Source organism: Convolutriloba macropyga, chromosome 1 (assembly GCF_964194025.1).
Source record: "Convolutriloba macropyga chromosome 1, txConMacr16.3, whole genome shotgun sequence".
In the NCBI taxonomy this organism is placed as follows: domain Eukaryota; kingdom Metazoa; phylum Xenacoelomorpha; order Acoela; family Convolutidae; genus Convolutriloba; species Convolutriloba macropyga.
The window spans coordinates 58631759-58653154 of record NC_134468.1 but is presented as its reverse complement, the minus strand read 5'-3'; the positions used below and the strand labels follow the sequence as shown (position 1 = coordinate 58653154).

Here is a 21396-nt window from a genome sequence, read left to right as displayed (position 1 = left end):
ATTAAAAAGAATTCGTTTTCTCTGCAACAAACGGCAGCCTACAGTAGTAAAACGCAGTTCCCATAAGCTTAAATTCAATTAAGTAACACATACAAAAAGGATCAGCGTTTAATATCTATCAAATTCCATTTAACTTGTTTTTTTCCTGAGACTGTTATCGTGGCGGTGGAGGGGGAGGAGCGCCATACGCGTTGGGGGCATGAGATCCTGCTCCCGGAGGGGGAGGGGGTGGTGCCATCGAGTTGTTCATTGGCGGGGGTGGTCCCCATGGGCCTCTGGGAGGCATTCCATTTGGAGGAGGCATACCGCCAGGAGGGGGAGGGCCCCCATATGGAGGTGGGGGATATCCGTAGCCTCCAGCACCTAAATTATCAAATGAAAATCATACTCATGATGCTAACTTGTAACTTGTTCAATATGATAACGTAAACCATGTATACAGAATCATTGAGAACTCTTTTAGCTATGTTACCATTCTGCAAAGCTGCTCTGAAAACCTGCTATGACCAGTACTCTCTCTGATTTCACGGATCAGAAATGGAAAAAAAACCCGTTGCAGCTAGATGAAATAGAGATAAAAATCCAGCATTTCTAGAGTTGAGTGCGAATTTCACAAACTGTTTAAGTGTAAGTTCTGTTTCATCAACACAAATGAGGGCAGGCTGAAATTAGAGATCACCTGGTGGTGGAGGCGGTGGCATATATCCAGGGGGTGGGGGTCCTGGAGGGTGACCATAGGGTCCTGGTGGCGGAGGAGGGGGTCCCCAGGCACCCGGGGGCGGAGGTCCTCGAAATCCGCCAGCAGGAGGAGGTGGAGGCGGTCCCATTCCTCCAGGCATTGGAGGTGGCATTCCCCAGGCACTAGGGTGTGGGGGTAGTCCAGGTCGGAATCCGGGTCGAGGACCACCACCACTAGGAGGTGCTGGGGGATTCTCCTGTTAAAAAATGGCTGTACCAACAAAATATCAAACATAACCGACTAACGTCGGGCGAATTGCTCTCAATCAACTGGCAAGCGGTTGTCTTCGTCAGTATCTGCACTTTCGGGAGGATAGGTCTAGAGCTTAATTGAAGGAGCGTTGGTGAGCATGGGAGGGGGTGGAGGGTGCTGAGTTACGGGTGCAATGTGGTGCAGGGGGAGTGGGGTGAAGTGAGGTGGGGATTGGTCAAACTCTAAGAACTGTCCTTTATACCATGAATTTATGGCTCCGAAAGTTTCGGTGAATCACATACTTAGACACTAGTAAGCCGTAAGACCCTAAGAGCTTACCCCCCGGACGTACCCTTTTATCCCGTTTTCAGGACGAGAAGTCAAAAGAATCAGACGAAAATTCGGTCAAGCGAAAAATCGCATAAGTTCAGCCACTTAATGCCCTCCCGGCGCTACCTGTTTATCCCGTTTAGAAGTACAACTCCATTTGAGAACAATTGATATTTGCTACAAACTTCCTTTGAGATCAATTAAAAAAGTAATTAACAAGTCGACGAAGTGGATGTAATGAACATAGCTGGCAGATTGCCAGAAAATAGCCGCAGTAGATTCGTAGATCGGCAGTCTAAAAACAGTAAAAAAGACAGACCAAAAAAAATTTGTCTTTTCATTGAAGGCTGATCTGTTATATTTTGATTAAAAATCTGTATAAGTTCTGGCTGCCTCTATTAGCTGATCTCAAATAACCTTCATTTAGAGTGACACACACCCATTTGACCTTATCTCTTTGAATTAAAGTAAATAAAAGTCAATTTCAAATTGAGGAAGTCATTTTTGAGAGTGAGGTAAGTCAAGTGTGACCAAAAATTTAATCACGCGCATGAACAAAAAATCTCGCTCCACTAAGAGCGAAAAATGACGTCACACATGCAATTCAGTTGAAATTGCATGAACGAATGAACAAAAAGTGGCTGTGACGTCATATGGTCGTAACAAAAATCATGACGACGAAATAAAAAAAAAACCAAGAGAAGGCCAAAAATAGCCTCAGCTATCGTTGTGCGGCTATTAAATAGCTGGCAGATTGCCAGAAAATAGCCGCAGTAGATTCGTAGATCGGCAGTCTAAAAACAGTAAAAAAGACAGACCAAAAAAAAATTTGTCTTTTCATTGAAAGCTGATCTGTTATATTTTGATTAAAAATCTGTATAAGTTCTGGCTGCCTCTATTAGCTGATCTCAAATAACCTTCATTTAGAGTGACACACACCCATTTGACCTTATCTCTTTGAATTAAAGTAAATAAAAGTTAAGTTCAAATTGAGGAAGTCATTTTTGAGAGTGAGGTAAGTCAAGTGTGACCAAAAATTTAATCACGCGCATGAACAAAAAATGACGTCACACATGCAATTCGGTTGAAATTGCATGAACGAATGAACAAAAAGTGGCTGTGACGTCATATGGTCGTAACAAAAATCATGACGACGAAATAAAAAACATAGCAGGACAAGTCCTGAATTACAATTCAAAGAATTGAATGAAAAACTCAGACGTACTCTACCTGAGCAGCAGATCAATTGAACATTTCCAGCCAGTACACAAACAAAATCATCTCAAAAAATTGATAAATTAAAAGAATCAAAACTAAACAAAATATACTCATTGCTGAAACTCGAAGCTTTCAAACCTAAGGCAAAATTTTTTCCCTTTAAAAATACGTATTTCAAAAATATGTTCAAAATCAATTTTTGTTTCTGAAACCGGTCCAGTATTATATCTGCAAGACCTGAAAAATATTTATTGGCCCTTGAAGATCGATGATTAACTCGAAAATGACCAAAAAATTTAAGAAAAGAAATCAATTGCAAATAATCAGAAAATGTTGCTGAAAATTGTGATATAAATATCTTCAGAATCATTTCTATGTCTCTAGAGGCTATCCAGTAACCCAATTCCAAGCTTTAAAAAACTGATTGGCTCATAGATCGATAGGCAATAACTTTTAGAAAAAATTTCAAACTTCAAAAAATAGAAATTCGTTCTATTAAAATGCTGAAAGCCATTCAATTGCCCCCTAGCATTTAATGATTATTTAATAACATACTATCAAACACTGGAAGAGTATACCTGTCTACTGAGACAAGAAAAAGTAATAAGAATACAAATGTTTTGAAAAAACTTGAAAAAAATTGCAAATTTTATCAAAAAACTTCCAAAATTCGAAAGGTTAAATTGTTGAAAACAAATCCATTGAAACTAAAAACCATGCAGTAACTTTTTATCAGAACGTGGAATAGGTTTTTTTTTGCACTTGAGAATGGACGAAAATCAAAAACTGACAAAAACTTTAAGAAACCTTAAAAAAATTGAAGATTTTATCAAAAAAAATGCTAAAATTCGAGACACTAAAATGTTAAACACCATTCCATTGTTACTAGAAGCTATGAAGTGCCCTATTAACAAACCTCAAAGGAGATTGCCTGGTCCTTGAAGCTGGAAAAACTGAAAAATTGACGAAAACTTTCAAAAACCTAAAAAAAATGCGAATTTTGTAAAAAATTGCTAAAATTTGTGATATTCAAAAATTGAAACCTATTCCATGGCAACTCAAAACTTTTCATTAACTTATCATCCAACCGTTAATGAGGTTTTCTGACCCCTGGGACCCAAACAACTTGAATAATGACAATAAATGTCAAAAAAATATGAAAAAATTGCAAGCTTTGTCAAAAAATGCTAAAATTCATGATGGCAAAAGTTGAAAACAATTCGATTACCACTAGAAACTATGCAGTAATCTAGCATCAAACCCTTTATCAAACTCTAGAGGAGGTTTCTTGGCACCTAGGGCTAAAAAAACTCAAAAATGACAAAAATTTTCAAAAAACCTGAAAAAAATTGCAAAAATTAGTATCCTTTCGCGAGTTTGTGTTTGTAGTACCAAAACTTATAGCTTATAAAATGGTCAAAACAAGCAATTTTTTGTCGCAAACGACCTTAATCAACTTTTAAAAACTTCAACCTAAGACTAATCAAACAAAAAATAGTCAAAAAATTCACAAAAACATGAAAAATTGCACCACTTTGAGCCCAAAAGCTCCTAAAAATGACCTTTTAACCTTAAATTAAGGCCATCCCAGCAGCTGTACCACTATTAGCACTTGAAGGACAATTAAAGCCCACTTTGGGCCTCTAATGAAACTTAATGCCCGCTGGGCTTTACCTGTTTATCCCGTTTTGAACGATCAAAGTCATTGAAAAATGTGTGAACACATCTTAAAAAAAAAAAACACAGCGCACCAATACAATTCAAATTCTTTGAATTGTAAAAAACCAAGAGAAGGCCAATAATAGCCTCAGCTATCGCTGTGCGGCTATTAATAAAGAGAATGAAACTCAATTATATTTGAATTTATCTTTATCCTAAACCTGTTGATCAAGCATAAATTCATTCTGAAAAATACCCTATGAAAACGTGCAAACCTTGATGTGACTGGTACTGATGTCTGCTCCTGTGGGCTTAGGAGTCGACTCCCCCAACTCCTCCATGAGAGACAGGTATTCGTTGTCCATCTTAACCCTGTCTTTTACAACAGGTGCACCACCCACTTCTCCCCCAGCCGAGCTCGCAGATAGATCTCTAAGAACAACTGCTTTTCAAATCAACATCACTCAAAAGTAGGAATATTTCTTCTACTGCTCCTTTCCGAAATCACAAGTGCCAAGCTGATATCATTTTTCCAAAAAATGTATTTTGAAAATGCTGTGTGCATCAGTTCTGCAAGAATATTAAATTTAAATTCACCACTATAGAAGGCCCAATAAATCATATCAAATTTTACAGAGAATCGCAAAGGAAATAAGCGTGCTAGAAAACTTGACTGATTTCTTTTAAAAATAGTTTTTGGCAATAACCAACTGCTGCCAAAAAATTGCATGCTGAAACTGTACAACATAAGAAAACATTCAAGATCTCCCTGCCGCTTAGCAGACGATACAAGTTCGACAAATTCTCGACCATTTAAATGCTCAGGCAACAATAGGACAGATGTAATAAGCTCACGTACCTATTTACTTTTGAATAAAAACTGAAAAACTGCAAGAAATTTACAAAGAAAGAATAGTTACAATTTCGCAATAGAACAAGACAAAACGAATGCCGAAAAATGCAAAAAAGGCTTAAAATCCGCAAAACCTCAAAATTAGCTTAAAACCCATGTTAATTACCAAAAACTTCCAATACATTGAGAAAAATCCTTAAACTGTTACTATAAACTGACCCATTCAAACCTATAAACTGGAAAAGCTAAAACAAAAGCTAAAGCTGCTGGAAAAAGACCCCCGTTAACGCAAATTTCGCTCGCTAACAGACTTTTAAACCTCAATTTCTCGCGTTCTGGACAACAGCAGTTTGAACAGCAAAAACACCCACTTTTCGCTTCACCCTGATTTTGTTCAACACTCAAACCCCTCTAATTTTTTCACGAGCTCAATTTCCCGATTCAAGATTCGCTCCAATTTAATTTTTTTTTTAAAAAAAGAAACTTTTCTTCGAGTCGTAAAAACCAAGAAGAGGTCACTAACAGCTGGACTGGTTTACTTACGCTTTGCAGTCTCGTGCGACGTGACCCGCAGCCCCACATCTCTGGCAGAAGATATTATGAGTGACATTCTGCCTCTCGTGACAGTTCCACGTCCGATGCTCATACGAACCACAATTCGCACATCTGCAACACAAACATGTTTCGAATACCTTCCACATCGTAATGAATACTGCGAAAATAAACGTGTTTTCCTTGTGTCTATGGCATTTTACTTCTTTAACCAACTTCTATGACCAACAGAACCAGTAGAGGGCCACAAACTAAACTCTGCAGTTTATAGTTCAATTCATGATTCAAGTCACCACAAGGTTATTAAAAATGGTTCCAATTGAACAGAAATTGAAAATAGAAAGAAAGAAAAGTGCCAGAGAAGAAGTTCACATAACAAACACATCTGATTACCTCAGTCCCATGTCTCTGATGGTGCCATTGAGCTGTGCCAACTCCATCAGTTGATCTCTTCTCAGTTGGTTCTCAGAATCTGGCTGCGTCAGACCCTCTTCTATAATCTTCGTGATCGCTTCCGCAGCTCTTTTGCACTAAAATACTATTTTGATTCACAGTTATTCTCCTGCAAGCAGCATGTCCAATGACAGTCATATAAACCCAATATCCATAATTTATTCCCAAAACCTGCTGTGATCTCTAATTTCATGTGTTACATACCACGTTATTATGAACCAAAATAGCATTAGCAGTGGGCTCCATAAAATATATACCCACGAATGTGAGTGCATAGAGAATGAACCTATGATTCAATACCTAAAGAAAGAACGGCTCCAGAAGCAGATTATCAGTGAAAATCAATTGAACATCTAAGCCCCCAACATATTGACGCAAATTGAATCAAATTCACAAGCCATCTTTTTATTGTTTCAACCCCAAATTTTGTGTGACCAAATTTCCCGGCTGAACGATATCCTTTGCATACAGAAAAGTGGCATCAATGAAAAGCTCTTCAAAAAATGAATCCATTGGCGAGTTATATTTTTCAGTGTTCACATGATAAATATTGTTACATTTCAGTGTTCACATAAACGTGTTGTTGTTCACATTTTCTGATGTATGAGTGTGTGTTGGGGGGGGGGGGTAATCGTTTGCCTTGGGGTGAGTGTTTTGGTGTATTTATGCGTGCGAAAAAATTTTGTTCTGGATTTTCTGCTTCAACGTGTGAGCTCGCGTGTGTCTGCATGTGATGGTGCACTAGTATGCAAAGCTGGTTAATTAAAACGAAAGGCTAAGTAAGTACAGTTATGATCGCCCTTATCTTAGTTTTACTGATCAAAGAATTTACATTGTTGCTTGCATAATTATAAAATTTTTATGTCGATTGAAGTAATTTTAGTCACAACGAAGCCGGGAAGGGCGCGATTAATTGAGTACGTTATGACTTGAAGTCTTTCCACTCTGCTTTTATAGCAGTTAGAATGTTTTCGTCGGTTTCGTTGTTCATCTGGTAAAATTTGACTTAGGTTTTCACTTGTTCCTCCTGAAGTCTATGCGGCTTCTAAAGATTCATAATTTGACTTGAAGTGCTGTGCATGTCGCGTGTGATTTTAAGAACGCTGATATCAACCATCAAAATTTTGATTCATGAGTTTTCCAATTAATGCTGTCTTTTTGCGTTGTTCCTGATTGGCTTTCAACTATGTTTGTTTACGCTTTCAATAACGCTTAACGTGAAAACGTTCGTTGACAAGTTTCTGTTGATTTTGCTTTCCAAATTACTATCAAAGGGCGTGGCATTTTTTAAATTTATGGTACATTCTTGTTTTCATGCATTTCAACATCGCAATTTTTGTTCATTCGTTTAACTTTTCAACTGAGTTGCGAGCGTTACTTCCTTTTTAGTCTTATTGGATTAATTTATTTTTTCATTTGCGTTAATAATTCTATGTTGACAAATAACTCACTTCACTATCAATATCTTGCTTACTTCAATAGGAGTTAAGGTCAATTGAGAATATTTCACTCCAATTAAAGTCTATTTTAGTTAGCAAACATTTCATTTGTTAGATAAATCAGGTTTATGAATCACACCAAAAGCTGAAATTTCGATTAGGCGAAGATTCTGAGCTAAAATTTTGTTGAGATTAAGCGAATACAAATTAAAACAATTAAAGGAGGTACTGCAATATCCACTTGACATTAGAATATAATTGAGTGACTATATCAATTAACTTCGTAAAAAATAGCTTGAAAAGCAATAAAAATAAACAAAGCATTTTTGAATTTCGAGCATTTTCACGATAGTGAAAAATTTGAGCATTTTCGCGAGCTTGATAATTTTCAAGAAGTTTAGCTCCAACTCTTTGTGCATTTTTTCCCAGTAGTTCGCCAGTAGTTCTATATTAGTTACATCAAAGCCATTATTAAGTAACTTAAACATTCACAACTCTTTCCCTGTTACTTTTACTAAAATCAAAAATCATTGGCCGTGATGACACTGAGTAGAGTTTGTGATGTTAAAACATCGAAATGATTCATTTTACATGTAAGTTTAACAACTCATTTGCATGTAAAGGCGGCTGTTAGGGATACTTGACAACTTTAGAGCATCGAGTGGATTTTGAAGTATCACGTTTAAGTGTTTTAATTGCTATTCGCCTAATTACCGCAAATCTTTAGTTCGTAAATTTTGCCTATAATGGCTAAAAAAATTTCTTTCGCCTAATCGAGTTTCCGCCTAATATCCCACACCCCCTCGTGATATTCAATGGTATTTTGAAGAATTTGAAGCTACAGATCAACGAATTAATCACAGATATTTTCTAGCAATCTGTTGGCTACATTGTGTTGTGCGCGCATGAGACCATATTAATTGAAAATAATGTTTGGGTTGTAACGATGTCACTGCTTTGCAAAACAAACTCCAATCCTCTTGTCAGATGGAGAAAAATTTACAATCAGCACTCAGTATAAAAGACAAAAAATCCTGATCTTCGCTAACGCTAACTGCCTATCAAGGGAAAACTCACTCCCCATCTCATGCCACAGGAAAATCAAATGGCGTTCAGTACCAATAGAAAAAAATGCATGATGAAAACTAGCGAGAGCTACAGAGGGCATATGACCCAAAACACTAAGCACTCAATTCAGATTATTAAATATTCGATCATAAATTTCATGTGAAGCTAGACATGGGGGTTTAGAAATATACCAATTCAACAACAATCGAGCTCCAAAAAATTCACTGCAAAATTTTAATCTTAAGTCTGCATACACATACATCAAATATTTAGCATTAAAAAATTATGCTAGTCAAAAGACCCAAATTTACAGTGACTGCCTTCAAGTCAAGACAATTTTCTCAAACATTTAAAGTGAAAAAACAACTAATTTTGGTGCTCTTCATTTAACTTTTAGTTGTAAACAAACACAAACTGAGTACAGCTGCCTAAAATTATCAATGAGAGCAAGTTAGATCACGCAAAACTCAAAAAATCAAGGTAGCAAGACTATCGAGTCAATACAGTCAAAAATTCAAGTAACAATTTTGCATAAACATTCAAAATTGCTTCAAACTTGATTCGAGAAGAATCGAAACTTAATACAGTAACATTTGGTCAAACATCAAAATTTCGTACAATTTCATAGGATCACAAAAGCAAAGTAACATTGTAAATCCCTTACGGTGAGATTGGTGTAACTAATTATCCAACATTAAGTGCACTGCAAAACAATTTAGTGCTCTCGGAGACCTTCTTAAAGATCTCTCATTTAGTTCTACTATCCGACTTCTGAAACTACTCACATTCAGAAATCTCAAAAAAAATTAAGCCCGAGTGCCTGACCACAACTGCAAAATAGACAACTGGGACCCCAGCAAGGAAGACCACTATACCAAAGACAAAACATAAGCAACGCTGAAATGATAGTATACTTCACTACAATATTCTGAACATACATATCAAGCCACCATATAATAACATAAACCGACTAATGTCAGAAGAATCGCTCGCGAACGACAGGCGATGCATTTTAATTCAGGGGCAGTAGCCTAGATAAATTTTTCTTTATGGGTGCAAAAATAGTTGACCACGCCGGGATTTGAAACATGGACCTCCAGCTCCCTCACCAGAAGCACTACCCACTCGGCTATCAGGCCCTTCTTGTTTCTATGCTGCAATCAATTTTATTTCAGCAACAAGCTTTACTTCGGAGTGAGAGCAATAGAGAAAACTCAAAAATGAAGAACGAAAGCGTGAAAAAGTCGCTTGAGAAGTCAAAGAATGTTCAAGAAAAGCTTAAAAATCGTCAAGCGAAAAATGTGCATAAAAAAGACCAACAAGTTCACAATAATTGCTACGAACTTCGTTTGAGAGCAATTAAACATAGTTTGGGTCTCAACAGTCCAATGCGATGCTATTTTCCGGGATTCGGCCGACTACGTTTGAAATAAAATGAAAATAAATCATTTGAAAGATAAAAAGAGGTCTTTCAGTTTTCAACGTTTTATTTTTTGTTCCGACCCACTTTAGTCGGTGATGAAATATGCTCAGCTGGGTTTTGCTCAGTAATTTTTGCCGATCGATATATTCACCGTACAGGGTTGTCAGTGGTATCATTATGGAGCCCATCAAGCGTAGAATTTCAAATTATAACGATTATTATTTGAATTAAGACTTCTCAGGAGTTAACGAAGGTTTAAAAATCTGTGAACGTTAGCATACCTTCCGTTGTTTTGTTCACATTTTTGTGATTTTTGTTTGACTTTTGATCAATTTTTGCTGAAAAAAAATTATATGGTAAAGGCTGCCTCATTGGTTTTAAATTTAAAGATAAAGGGCATTGGCAAATTGTTTGAATCAACTGATTCGGCCAAATTTTCAGCTAAATGATTGAAAATTCAGAAAAAATTGCAATAAATAAGCCTACATGGCCCACTTTGACCGGTAGTGCAGAAAAAAAAGCTGCTGAGACAACCTCCGTTCACTCAGATATGGCCGAACTGTACCTCCAGTTCCTATAATAAAAAAATATTTCTGCCGTCTTCCGCTAATTTAAAGCGATATTTATTTTAAAAAATGCAAAATGCATATTTCATTTTTGATACATTAAGACTTTCCATTGCCAAAAAACTATTAAGCCATTTTTATTAACAAATGAGATTTTCAACAGCCGTGCAGCGACAACAAGGACAGTTTTGGTCATATCGTTGAATCTTGCAAAAAAAAGGATTCAGACATTATATTGGTTCATATATATCTTTTGCAAATAGTCATCCCAATTACAGGCAGCAGTGTTCTCAATTAAAGTTTAATTGATAAAAGCACCGTTCACTTTTAAATATGGTCCCATGAAAAAATAGTGTTTTCTGAGTAAAGCTATGGTTTTATGGCTCCGACAAATAGTTTGTAAATTTTTATTCAAATCTTGATTTTTTCTACCATTTGATGTTTTTGTAAACTTGTGATTTAATTGTGAACACCGCTGCCTGTAATTGGGATGAAATATTTGCAAAAGATATCTCAAATATGACATAACCAATATAATGTCCGGATCATTTTTCTTTGCAAAATTCAACGATGTGACCAAAAATGTCCTTGTTATCGCTGCACGGCAGTTGAAAAACTCATTTGTTCCTAAAAATTGCATAAGAGTTTTTCGGCAATAGAAATTTGGGTCTAATTATTCAAATGTCTAAGAAGGTATCGAAGGAGCTATCATAGAAACTTCACTATCAATATCTTGCTTATTTCAATAGGAGTTAAGGTCAATTGAGAATATTTCACTCCAATTAAAGTCTATTTTAGTTAGCAAACATTTCATTTGTTAGATAAATCAGGTTTATGAATCACACCAAAAGCTGAAATTTCGATTAGGCGAAGATTCTGAGCTAAAATTTTGTTGAGATTAAGCGAATACAAATTAAAACAATTAAAGGAGGTACTGCAATATCCACTTGACATTAGAATATAATTGAGTGACTATATCAATTAACTTCGTAAAAAATAGCTTGAAAAGCAATAAAAAATAAACAAAGCATTTTTGAATTTCGAGCATTTTCACGATAGTGAAAAATTTGAGCATTTTCGCAAGCTTGATAATTTTCAAGTAGTTTAGCTCCAACTCTTTGTGCATTTTTTCCCAGTAGTTCGCCAGTAGTTCTATATTAGTTACATCAAAGCCATTATTAAGTAGTTTAAACATTCACAACTCTTTCCCTGTTACTTTTACTAAAATCAAAAATCATTGGCCGTGATGACACTGAGTAGAGTTTGTGATGTTAAAACATCGAAATGATTCATTTTACATGTAAGTTTAACAACTCATTTGCATGTAAAGGCGGCTGTTAGGGATACTTGACAATTTTAGAGCATCGAGTGGATTTTGAAGTATCACGTTTAAGTGTTTTAATTGCTATTCGCCTAATTACCGCAAATCTTTAGTTCGTAAATTTTGCCTATAATGGCTAAAAAAATTTCTTTCGCCTAATCGAGTTTCCGCCTAATATCCCACACCCCCTCGTGATATTCAATGGTATTTTGAAGAATTTGAAGCTACAGATCAACGAATTAATCACAGATATTTTCTAGCAATCTGTTGGCTACATTGTGTTGTGCGCGCATGAGACCATATTAATTGAAAATAATGTTTGGGTTGTAACGATGTCACTGCTTTGCAAAACAAACTCAATCCTCTTGTCAGATGGAGAAAAATTTACAATCAGCACTCAGTATAAAAGACAAAAAATCCTGATCTTCGCTAACGCTAACTGCCTATCAAGGGAAAACTCACTCCCCATCTCATGCCACAGGAAAATCAAATGGCGTTCAGTACCAATAGAAAAAAATGCATGATGAAAACTAGCGAGAGCTACAGAGGGCATATGACCCAAAACACTAAGCACTCAATTCAGATTATTAAATATTCGATCATAAATTTCATGTGAAGCTAGACATGGGGGTTTAGAAATATACCAATTCAACAACACTCGAGCTCCGAAAAATTCACTGCAAAATTTTAATCTTAAGTCTGCATACATATACATCAAATATTTAGCATTAAAAAATTATGCTAGTCAAAAGACCCAAATTTACAGTGACTGCCTTTAAGTCAAGACAAATTTCTCAAACATTTAAAGTGAAAAAACAACTAATTTTGGTGCTCTTCATTTAACTTTTAGTTGTAAACAAACACAAACTGAGTACAGCTGCCTAAAATTATCAATGAGAGCAAGTTAGATCACGCAAAACTCAAAAAATCAAGGTAGCAAGACTATCGAGTCAATACAGTCAAAAATTCAAGTAACAATTTTGCATAAACATTCAAAATTGCTTCAAACTTGATTCGAGAAGAATCGAAACTTAATACAGTAACATTTGGTCAAACATCAAAATTTCGTACAATTTCATCGGATCACAAAAGCAAAGTAACATTGTAAATCCCTTACGGTGAGATTGGTGTAACTAATTATCCAACATTAAGTGCACTGCAAAACAATTTAGTGCTCTCGGAGACCTTCTTAAAGATCTCTCATTTAGTTCTACTATCCGACTTCTGAAACTACTCACATTCAGAAATCTCAAAAAAAAATTAAGCCCGAGTGCCTGACCACAACTGCAAAATAGACAACTGGGACCCCAGCAAGGAAGACCACTATACCAAAGACAAAACATAAGCAACGCTGAAATGATAGTATACTTCACTACAATATTCTGAACATACATATCAAGCCACCATATAATAACATAAACCGACTAATGTCAGAAGAATCGCTCTCGAACGACAGGCGATGCATTTTAATTCAGGGGCAGTAGCCTAGATAAATTTTTCTTTATGGGTGCAAAAATAGTTGACCACGCCGGGATTTGAAACATGGACCTCCAGCTCCCTCACCAGAAGCACTACCCACTCGGCTATCAGGCCCTTCTTGTTTCTATGCTGCAATCAATTTTATTTCAGCAACAAGCTTTACTTCGGAGTGAAAGCAATAGAGAAAACTCAAAAATGAAGAACGAAAGCGTGAAAAAGTCAATTGAGAAGTCAAAGAATGTTCAAGAAAAGCTTAAAAATCGTCAAGCGAAAAATTTGCATAAAAAAGACCAACAAGTTCACAATAATTGCTACGAACTTCGTTTGAGAGCAATTAAACATAGTTTGGGTCTCAACAGTCCAATGCGATGCTATTTTCCGGGATTCTGCCGACTACGTTTGAAATAAAATGAAAATAAATCATTTGAAAGATAAAAAGAGGTCTTTCACTTTTCAACGTTTTATTTTTTGTTCCGACCCACTTTAGTCGGTGATGAAATATGCTCAGCTGGGTTTTGCTGAGTAATTTTTGCCGATCGATATATTCACCGTACAGGGTTGTCAGTGGTATCATTATGGAGCCCATCAAGCGTAGAATTTCAAATTATAACGATTATTTTTTGAATTAAGACTTCTCAGGAGTTAACGGAGGATTAAAAATCTGTGAACGTTAGCATTCCTTCCGTTGTTTTGTTCACATTTTTGTGATTTTTGTTTAACTTTTGATCAATTTTTGCTGAAAAAAAATTATATGGTAAAGGCTGCCTCATTGGTTTTAAATTTAAAGATAAAGGGCATTGGCAAATTGTTTGAATCAACTGATTCGGCCAAATTTTCAGCTAAATGATTGAAAATTCAGAAAAAAATGCAATAAATATGCCTACTTGGCCCACTTTGACCGGTACTGCAGAAAAAAAAGCTGCTGAGACAACCTCCGTTCACTCAGATATGGCCGAACTGTACCTCCAGTTCCTATAATAAAAAAATATTTCTGCCGTCTTCCGCTAATTTAAAGCGATATTTATTTTAAAAAATGCATATTTCATTTTTGATACATTAAGACTTTCCATTGCCAAAAAACTATTAAGCCATTTTTATTAACAAATGAGATTTTCAACAGCCGTGCAGCGACAACAAGGACAGTTTTGGTCATATCGTTGAATCTTGCAAAAAAAGGATTCAGACATTATATTGGTTCATATATATCTTTTGCAAATAGTCATCCCAATTACAGGCAGCAGTGTTCTCAATTAAAGTTTAATTGATAAAAGCACCGTTCACTTTTAAATATGGTCCCATGAAAAAATAGTGTTTTCTGAGTAAAGCTATGGTTTTATGGCTCCGACAAATAGTTTTCGTAAATTTTTATTCAAATCTTGATTTTTTCTACCATTTGATGTTTTTATAAACTTGTGATTTAATTGTGAACACCGCTGCCTGTAATTGGGATGAAATATTTGCAAAAGATATCTCAAATAGGACATAACCAATATAATGTCCGGATCATTTTTCTTTGCAAAATTCAACGATGTGACCAAAAATGTCCTTGTTATCGCTGCACGGCAGTTGAGAAACTCATTTGTTCCTAAAAATTGCATAAGAGTTTTTCGGCAATAGAAATTTGGGTCTAATTATTCAAATGTCTAAGAAGGTATCGAAGGAGCTATCATAGAAACTATCTAAAGCCTTCATTTGATAATATAGCCGAACGATTTTTCGGTTATATAACTATCATTTTGGATATGTTGACATTTTGGTCAATATAGCTATTTCGGTAAAACTAGGGAAACTTTTGTTTTAAGGGAGAAGCAGTAAGAGCAAGACAACATTTGGTCTAGTTATGAAATTTATTTGATCGTAATGGCTCGCTGTCTTTTTCACAAAATACTTTCTCCTTTTTATGTTGGTTACAAACCAGAATGAATTCAAATCAAACCTCAATTTACTAGCAAATGCAGTCCAATAAAAATGAAAGATAATATCAGCGAAATGCATATGGTTTTTTGGTTTCATCACACCGCTTGTATAAAATTGTTTGTGAACTTTTGGGTTCTACTAGTGTTTGTTGTTAATTTGTAGTCTTTTAACTAGTGGCATATGTCCAATTGGCTTCCTAAGCAGTAACAAGTTAATCTATTTACACATTTTTATTTGAAAGAGTACGTTTGTTATGTCTTACGGTTTTAAAAAACTTGATTATTAGTTTCAAAATAACTGCAAAATAAAGGCTTTTTAAGACTCACTCTTATTTCGGCAACCTTTTGGCGAAGTGTCAGCAAAGCGAGGTCATACCTTTTCTCAAGTGAATTATAATGTACTGCTTTATTGCTGCTTTATTATTTTGTCTTTCCGTCCTGTCCAATCATAACAATAATAGCAAGTCAAATATTACATTAAATCGTTGAAAGAAGGCGCAACTGATTATATTCAATATTTTTAGTAAATATATTGTGGTTTTGGAGGCTTCAACGTAGATTAATAGAAAAATTGGATTGACTTTTTGATTTTTACCCCTATATGTTTTTTATGTAGTCAATGACACTCCGGATAATGACAGCTCTCAATGGTTTTGTATGAAGGTATAAACAGGGCCATTGAATGATTTCAGTTGATAGCTAATGGCTTTCATGACAATGTTTCTCAAATTGCGTAAACGTATTTCCTAAGTTTGCCCTTTTTGTTTTCTGTCTACTTCCTTATTATTCTCAATAATACAGGTACCATAGGTAGCAGTTTTGTCTGGTGAAGAGCCAGTCATTTGCTTGCTTTAGTTTTTATCTGATGCTATTTTGACTTATTAAGTCTTTTTATATACATAAAAATAGATAGACATCGAATTTTGGTCGTTGAACATTGAGTAATGCTTGTTGTTTCCATTCAGTTTTGTTGTTTGTCTTGTCGCTTATTTTCATGAATGGCAAATATCATCGTCCTCTAATGTGTTATTGTATAATTGAAACAGTGGTTTGAGCATAAAGCGATTTTTTAAATGGATACACCAAATATTTTGGAAGAATAAGTGGTTTTCTGAAAGTTTTCTATCTCTATATTTGGCGGAAAATTAAGTCAAAAACGTGATTGACCTCATTATGTGCGAACGCAAATTACAAGCCTCCTTGTCTGAAAATCAATTCAAATATAGCAAGCAGATTGCCTTGCAATAGCCGCGAAATAGACTGTTCATACCCCTTATTTTAAAATCATGAAGAACTCAGTCAAATATAGCTGACAGATGGCCAGAAAATAGTCGCAATAGCTTCGTAGATCTGCAGTCTCAAAAAGATAGTAAAAGAAACAGACCAAAACAAATCTTTTTTATTAAATGCTGAGAAGTTATATTGTTTATTAAGAATTTGTTTATCCTATTGCTACTTCTATTCATTGCTCTCAGACAACCTTCAATTAGAGTGACACACACTCACTTGGCCTTATCTCTTTGAATTGAAGTGAAGAAAAGTCTATTTTAGAGTGAGAAAGTCATTTTTGAGAGTGAGGTGAGTCACGTGTGATCAAAAAACTTTTTCACGCGAATAAACAAAAAACTCTAATAAGAGTGAAAAATGACGTCACGCACGCACTCCAGTTGAAATTGCATGAACGAATGAACAAAAAGCAGATTTGAAATGATTGTGACGTCATATGGTCGTAACAAAAATCTTGACAACGAAATAAAAAAACAAGAGAAGGCCAATAATAGCCTCAGCTATCGCTTCGCGAGTTTATAGAATCACATAAACTGTGTTTCAGAATAGGCGATTACGATCGAATATGTGATTCAAATTACCCTGGTTTTCAGCTACTAAAACACAAGATTAGTCCATTTATAGTTTGACTATCACTTCGAGGCTATTAAACAAAATGTCTTACACAAAACAGGCAAAAACCAGAAACATCAAATGCTGGAAACGCCTCAAAATTAATAGAAAAAACAATCGAGCTCCAGGCAGAAATCCTATCCCACAGATAAAGAACTTGATCAGATATTTTTGGAGACCAAAGTTAACTCAAAAACTTCTCAAATTCCGCTCATTCAATTTGGATGAGGCAACCATTTGCAGCTAACTGCTCAACATACATTATCTTCGGTAGCTCCGGTAATGTATGCATGTAGAGGCTCGTCTTCCCCAGGATACATTTCTTTTCTTCCAAACTGCTTAGTTCCATCTTTCGCTGATCCCTTTCCCCTGATCATAATTCGAGTTCCTGAGTCTTGCTCCAACTTTTTCAGCGTGTTTCCTCTGAACACAAAAAGCTTATATATCCCGCTCAAGAGATTTGCCTAAATTCTGTAGTAGAAATGAGCATACCTAGGTCCAATGAGCAGACCCACAAAATTGATATCTGGTCTGTCGGTAGGTATCACCACTCTTTCGTTGTACTTGATAAGCGGAGCTCTGAAAAGGAAAATAACAGAACAATGCGTTGCAAATTGTAACAAGCAATTAGGACTGAAGTACAAACTTGTAGTCACAAGGAGGTACGTATCCTTCGTTGAGGCCCTTCATCTTGACCACGAGTTCATGTCGCTGATCCTCCAATTTCCTCCTTGTTCTGTACTCACGGGTGTTTAGCCTCTTGCCCTGATTGTCATAAGTCGGCTCCGGGGAAGGAGACCTAAACACATTTTGGCTGCCATAGGGATAACTAATAACCCCACCATTTGAATCAACCTAAAAATGAAACTCTCCAACGTTGTTGCTATGTTATGTTTGTCAGAAATCGGATCTGCTAAAAAAAATTGTGTATATCTCATCTCCTAAAACTGAATCTGGTTAAGAAAGATTATCACATATTTCAAAAAGTTTGCCGGCAGCAATATACATAGGGACGGGCATCTTGGCTAAAAACAAATGTATTGTTAATTCAAACCAAAACAGACATTAAGGTTCTTCCATCAAGTTCACTGAAAAACAGATGTTAGAACTGTTTTAAAATGAGTGCAGCAGGTATTGACTGCATCTGTATCCAATGTGATCATGGACTTTTGTTCGCCCACGATCTTCCATGTGAGATCCCATGCCTAGTGAGGAAGTACTTCTCAATGTCAGTTGAGCGCTGTGGCAAACACTAAAGAAGAGCACAGATGGTTAAAGCTGGAATCAGACCTGTCCGCGGGATTTGGAGGAATTCCGAGATCTCCTGATCTCAGTTTTCGGCTAACGTCTTCAATTTGTAGTTGAACTAAAATTAACACATTATACATAGCACAAATTTAAGATATCAAACAAATTTAAGATCGAGCATTAATTTCGAAATATCTTAGCCCTCATAAAAGAACATAGATCAATTTCAATAAAAAATAATTTAGAAATGAGTCATGAAACAAACCATTACTTACACCTGCCACGTGATGTTAGCTAATAGCCTGCTAATGTAAAAAAAAATTGGCTAATTTTTTGCGGACTCAGGTACCAAGACAAGGATTCTTCTGTAAGCATACCAGGCAGATTGCCGGAAAATAGCCGCCGTTGATTCCCATAGCTCCATTGTGATTGAAAGAAAAGAAAATATCAACAAAAATTGATTTTTGTATAAAAACATTTTTAAGTGCTATTTATTTTGATGTCATTTCGTAATTGAACATACTCCTGTCTCTCAGTGAGAGGCTACAAGGTCTAGTATCAATACCAATAAGCATTATAGATAGTAACTAAAACTGACTCTGTTATACTGACTCTCTTCATTTTGAATTGCTTTGCTGAGCAGCTGCTGTTTAAAAGAACTTTGACAAGAATGACAGAAGAGAAAAACTACCCTAGAGAAGTCAAAAAGATTTCACGCAAAATGTCGAAAAAGCGGCAAAATGGGTAAAGCGAAAAAAAGTTTGACTAAGTAAAAAAAACATAGCAGGACAAGTCCTGACGTACAATTCAAAGAATTTTCATTGACTAAACAGAAAACTAGACCAAAAACGGACAGTGAATGGATTGGGAAAACCATTTAAAAAACTGATCCAAAAAATCGAAAAACTGTAAAAATCAAAGTGAAATTGCCGCATGTGAACAAAAAACCACTAGCGAGAAAGCGAATTTTTGTTCAAACACCGTTTTCTCACTCTGCTTTAAATTTAGAGCGAAAAAAATTTACGCCGCAAAACCACTCGCTTTTCCGCTCCACTTCCTGTTTCGGCGTGACCAAAATCACTACTCCAATTTGACTTCAAAAATCATGAAAATGTGCGAACAGATCTTTAAAAAAAACATAGCCGGAAGAATTCCGGAAACGACTCGAAGGAGAAAATTGCCCATACTTATGACTAAACAACTAGAACAACTATGTGAACCCTGAACCTCCACGAATGCCGTAAAAAATTTAAGGAAAAGAAACGGCATTCCAAAACAAATTGAACAAAAAAACTACAAAAACTGAGTTTTTTTAATAGTACAGGAAAACCCAAATCCGAGTAAAGTTCCGTTGCAATTAGAGCAAAAAAAATCTCGAAAAACAAGGGGCAAGTCGTAATAGCCTAAGAAACTTGCCAAAGATTAAAAAAAAGAAAAACCGCAAAAGTAAGAAAAATTGTTTTAAATTTCTCAATTTTTCTGTCAATTTTCCTAAGAAAAAAAAATGATTTATACCAAGAAAACTTTAGTCAATTGGTATCTGAATATTCCTTAAGTAACAAGCTTCTATTCAAATCCCACTTAGAGCATTAAACCAAAAAAACAGGCAAAAAATCATTAAATTTTGTCTAAAAATCAGCAAAACTGATCAAAAACTCCAAATTAGCATTAAACTCATACTAACTATTTGAAACCTCAATTCCTACTAGAACAAGCCTAAAACTAATAAAATATCATAATCAAACCTCATAACCGTCAAAAGTTGCAAAAAACTGCTTTCAAAAGCCGCACGTGAACAAAAAAAAATCGCTCGCTGAGAGAAAATTTTTTCACACATCAATTTTTCGCTCTCTCAAAAACAGCGGTATGAACAACAAGCACTCTCTTTTCGCTCCGCTCTTCACTTTTGTTCACCACCAAAATCACTCCAAATTTTTTCAAGCGTTTCATTTCCCGCTTCAAAAATCACTCCAATAAAATTGATAAAAAAAGACTTCTCCAATACTCCTCTTCGAGTCGTAAAAAGACAGCGCATCAATACAATTCAAATTCTTTGAATTGTGAAAAAATAGGAACGCTATAATAGCCGGCAGAGAAGATGAGGGCGGCTATTAATAATTATAAACTTAGAAGCCATACCAAGTGAATTGCACAAAGAACTCATCATCCTGAGACATTACCTGTCGTGGGAAATGCATGTTCAAATAAGTTTTCAATCTTCTTAACTGATAGCAGAGATATTACCACGGATTACCTGACTCACTTGATTGAAAACACGCAACTTCCTTTAAGTCACCAGTTGTTCCTTGTGCCAAAATTCCATGCGCGATTACGAACCTACGCGATTCCTATTCAAGATGCCTGATATCAATTTCCGTTAACTTAATTAATTATACTCAAAGCAATTCTAATAGCAGGCTTACCCAAATATGCCTCCTGCTGAGTTTTACTGAGGCCTGTGGGCATGATGGTAGATAATCCAGGTATCACTGTTTTCAGATCATCCTCATTGCTCCACCGAGACTTCTTTTTACGAGGCACATGACCACCAGAAGGAGACGCTCCATCACCCGATTTTTTCGCCAGAATTTCTTGCAGTCGCGAGGCAGCTATAATAAGGGCGACCATTTTAGTGAGAGATTAAAGGGAAGGAGGTACGTCTAAAAAACTCACCCTCTTCTGCGGCCCTTTTATTTCCCCCATGCATGTTCATTGGTGTAACACACTGATCTGTAATAAACCTCAATACTTTTAGGGTAATTTCAATTATACCCCCACTTAGTGGGACCGGCGAGTAAAACCCCTACCCTAATTACTGTTAATATACTAGAAAAACAGACTGATTCAGTACACGTGGGAGTATTTTGACAGGAACTGGAATGCACAGAGACCGTAAATATAGATTTTCATTTGTATTTGCGAAAGGCCCGCAAACAAAATACATTTTTTAATCTTCAAAAATGTAAATTAAAAGTTATAACCACAACAAAAACGTTTGGTTAAATATTTACACTTTCAAAATAGCCTCGTAAATATATGAA

General features: G+C 35.8%; 1 protein-coding gene across 1 annotated transcript; it reads right to left on the bottom strand.

The window, feature by feature from the left end:
* Window positions 1-54: 54 nt before the first annotated feature.
* Window positions 55-21123, bottom strand: LOC142340885 (splicing factor 1-like). Its single transcript, XM_075391657.1, has 11 exons — window positions 21029-21123; window positions 20779-20964; window positions 18398-18473; window positions 17754-17906; window positions 17600-17686; window positions 17368-17530; window positions 5937-6073; window positions 5535-5657; window positions 4414-4570; window positions 680-935; window positions 55-363 (listed from the first exon to the last, which is right to left on the bottom strand). The coding sequence occupies exons 1-11, from the start codon at window positions 21066-21068 to the stop codon at window positions 155-157; spliced, it is 1587 nt and encodes a 528-aa protein (XP_075247772.1). The 5' UTR covers window positions 21069-21123; the 3' UTR covers window positions 55-154.
* Between the last annotated feature and the right edge of the window lie 273 nt (window positions 21124-21396).

Excerpts from the sequence above, each read along its gene's own strand:
- LOC142340885 (XM_075391657.1), bottom strand. The coding sequence starts at position 21,068 with ATGAACATGCATGGGGGAAATAAAAGGGCCGCAGAAGAGG. Across the intron at positions 936-4,413 it reads TCAGTACCAGTCACATCAAG|GAGAATCCCCCAGCACCTCC; the intron begins GTTTGCACGTTT and ends ATTTTTTAACAG. Across the intron at positions 364-679 it reads GCCACCGCCTCCACCACCAG|GTGCTGGAGGCTACGGATAT; the intron begins GTGATCTCTAAT and ends TTGATAATTTAG.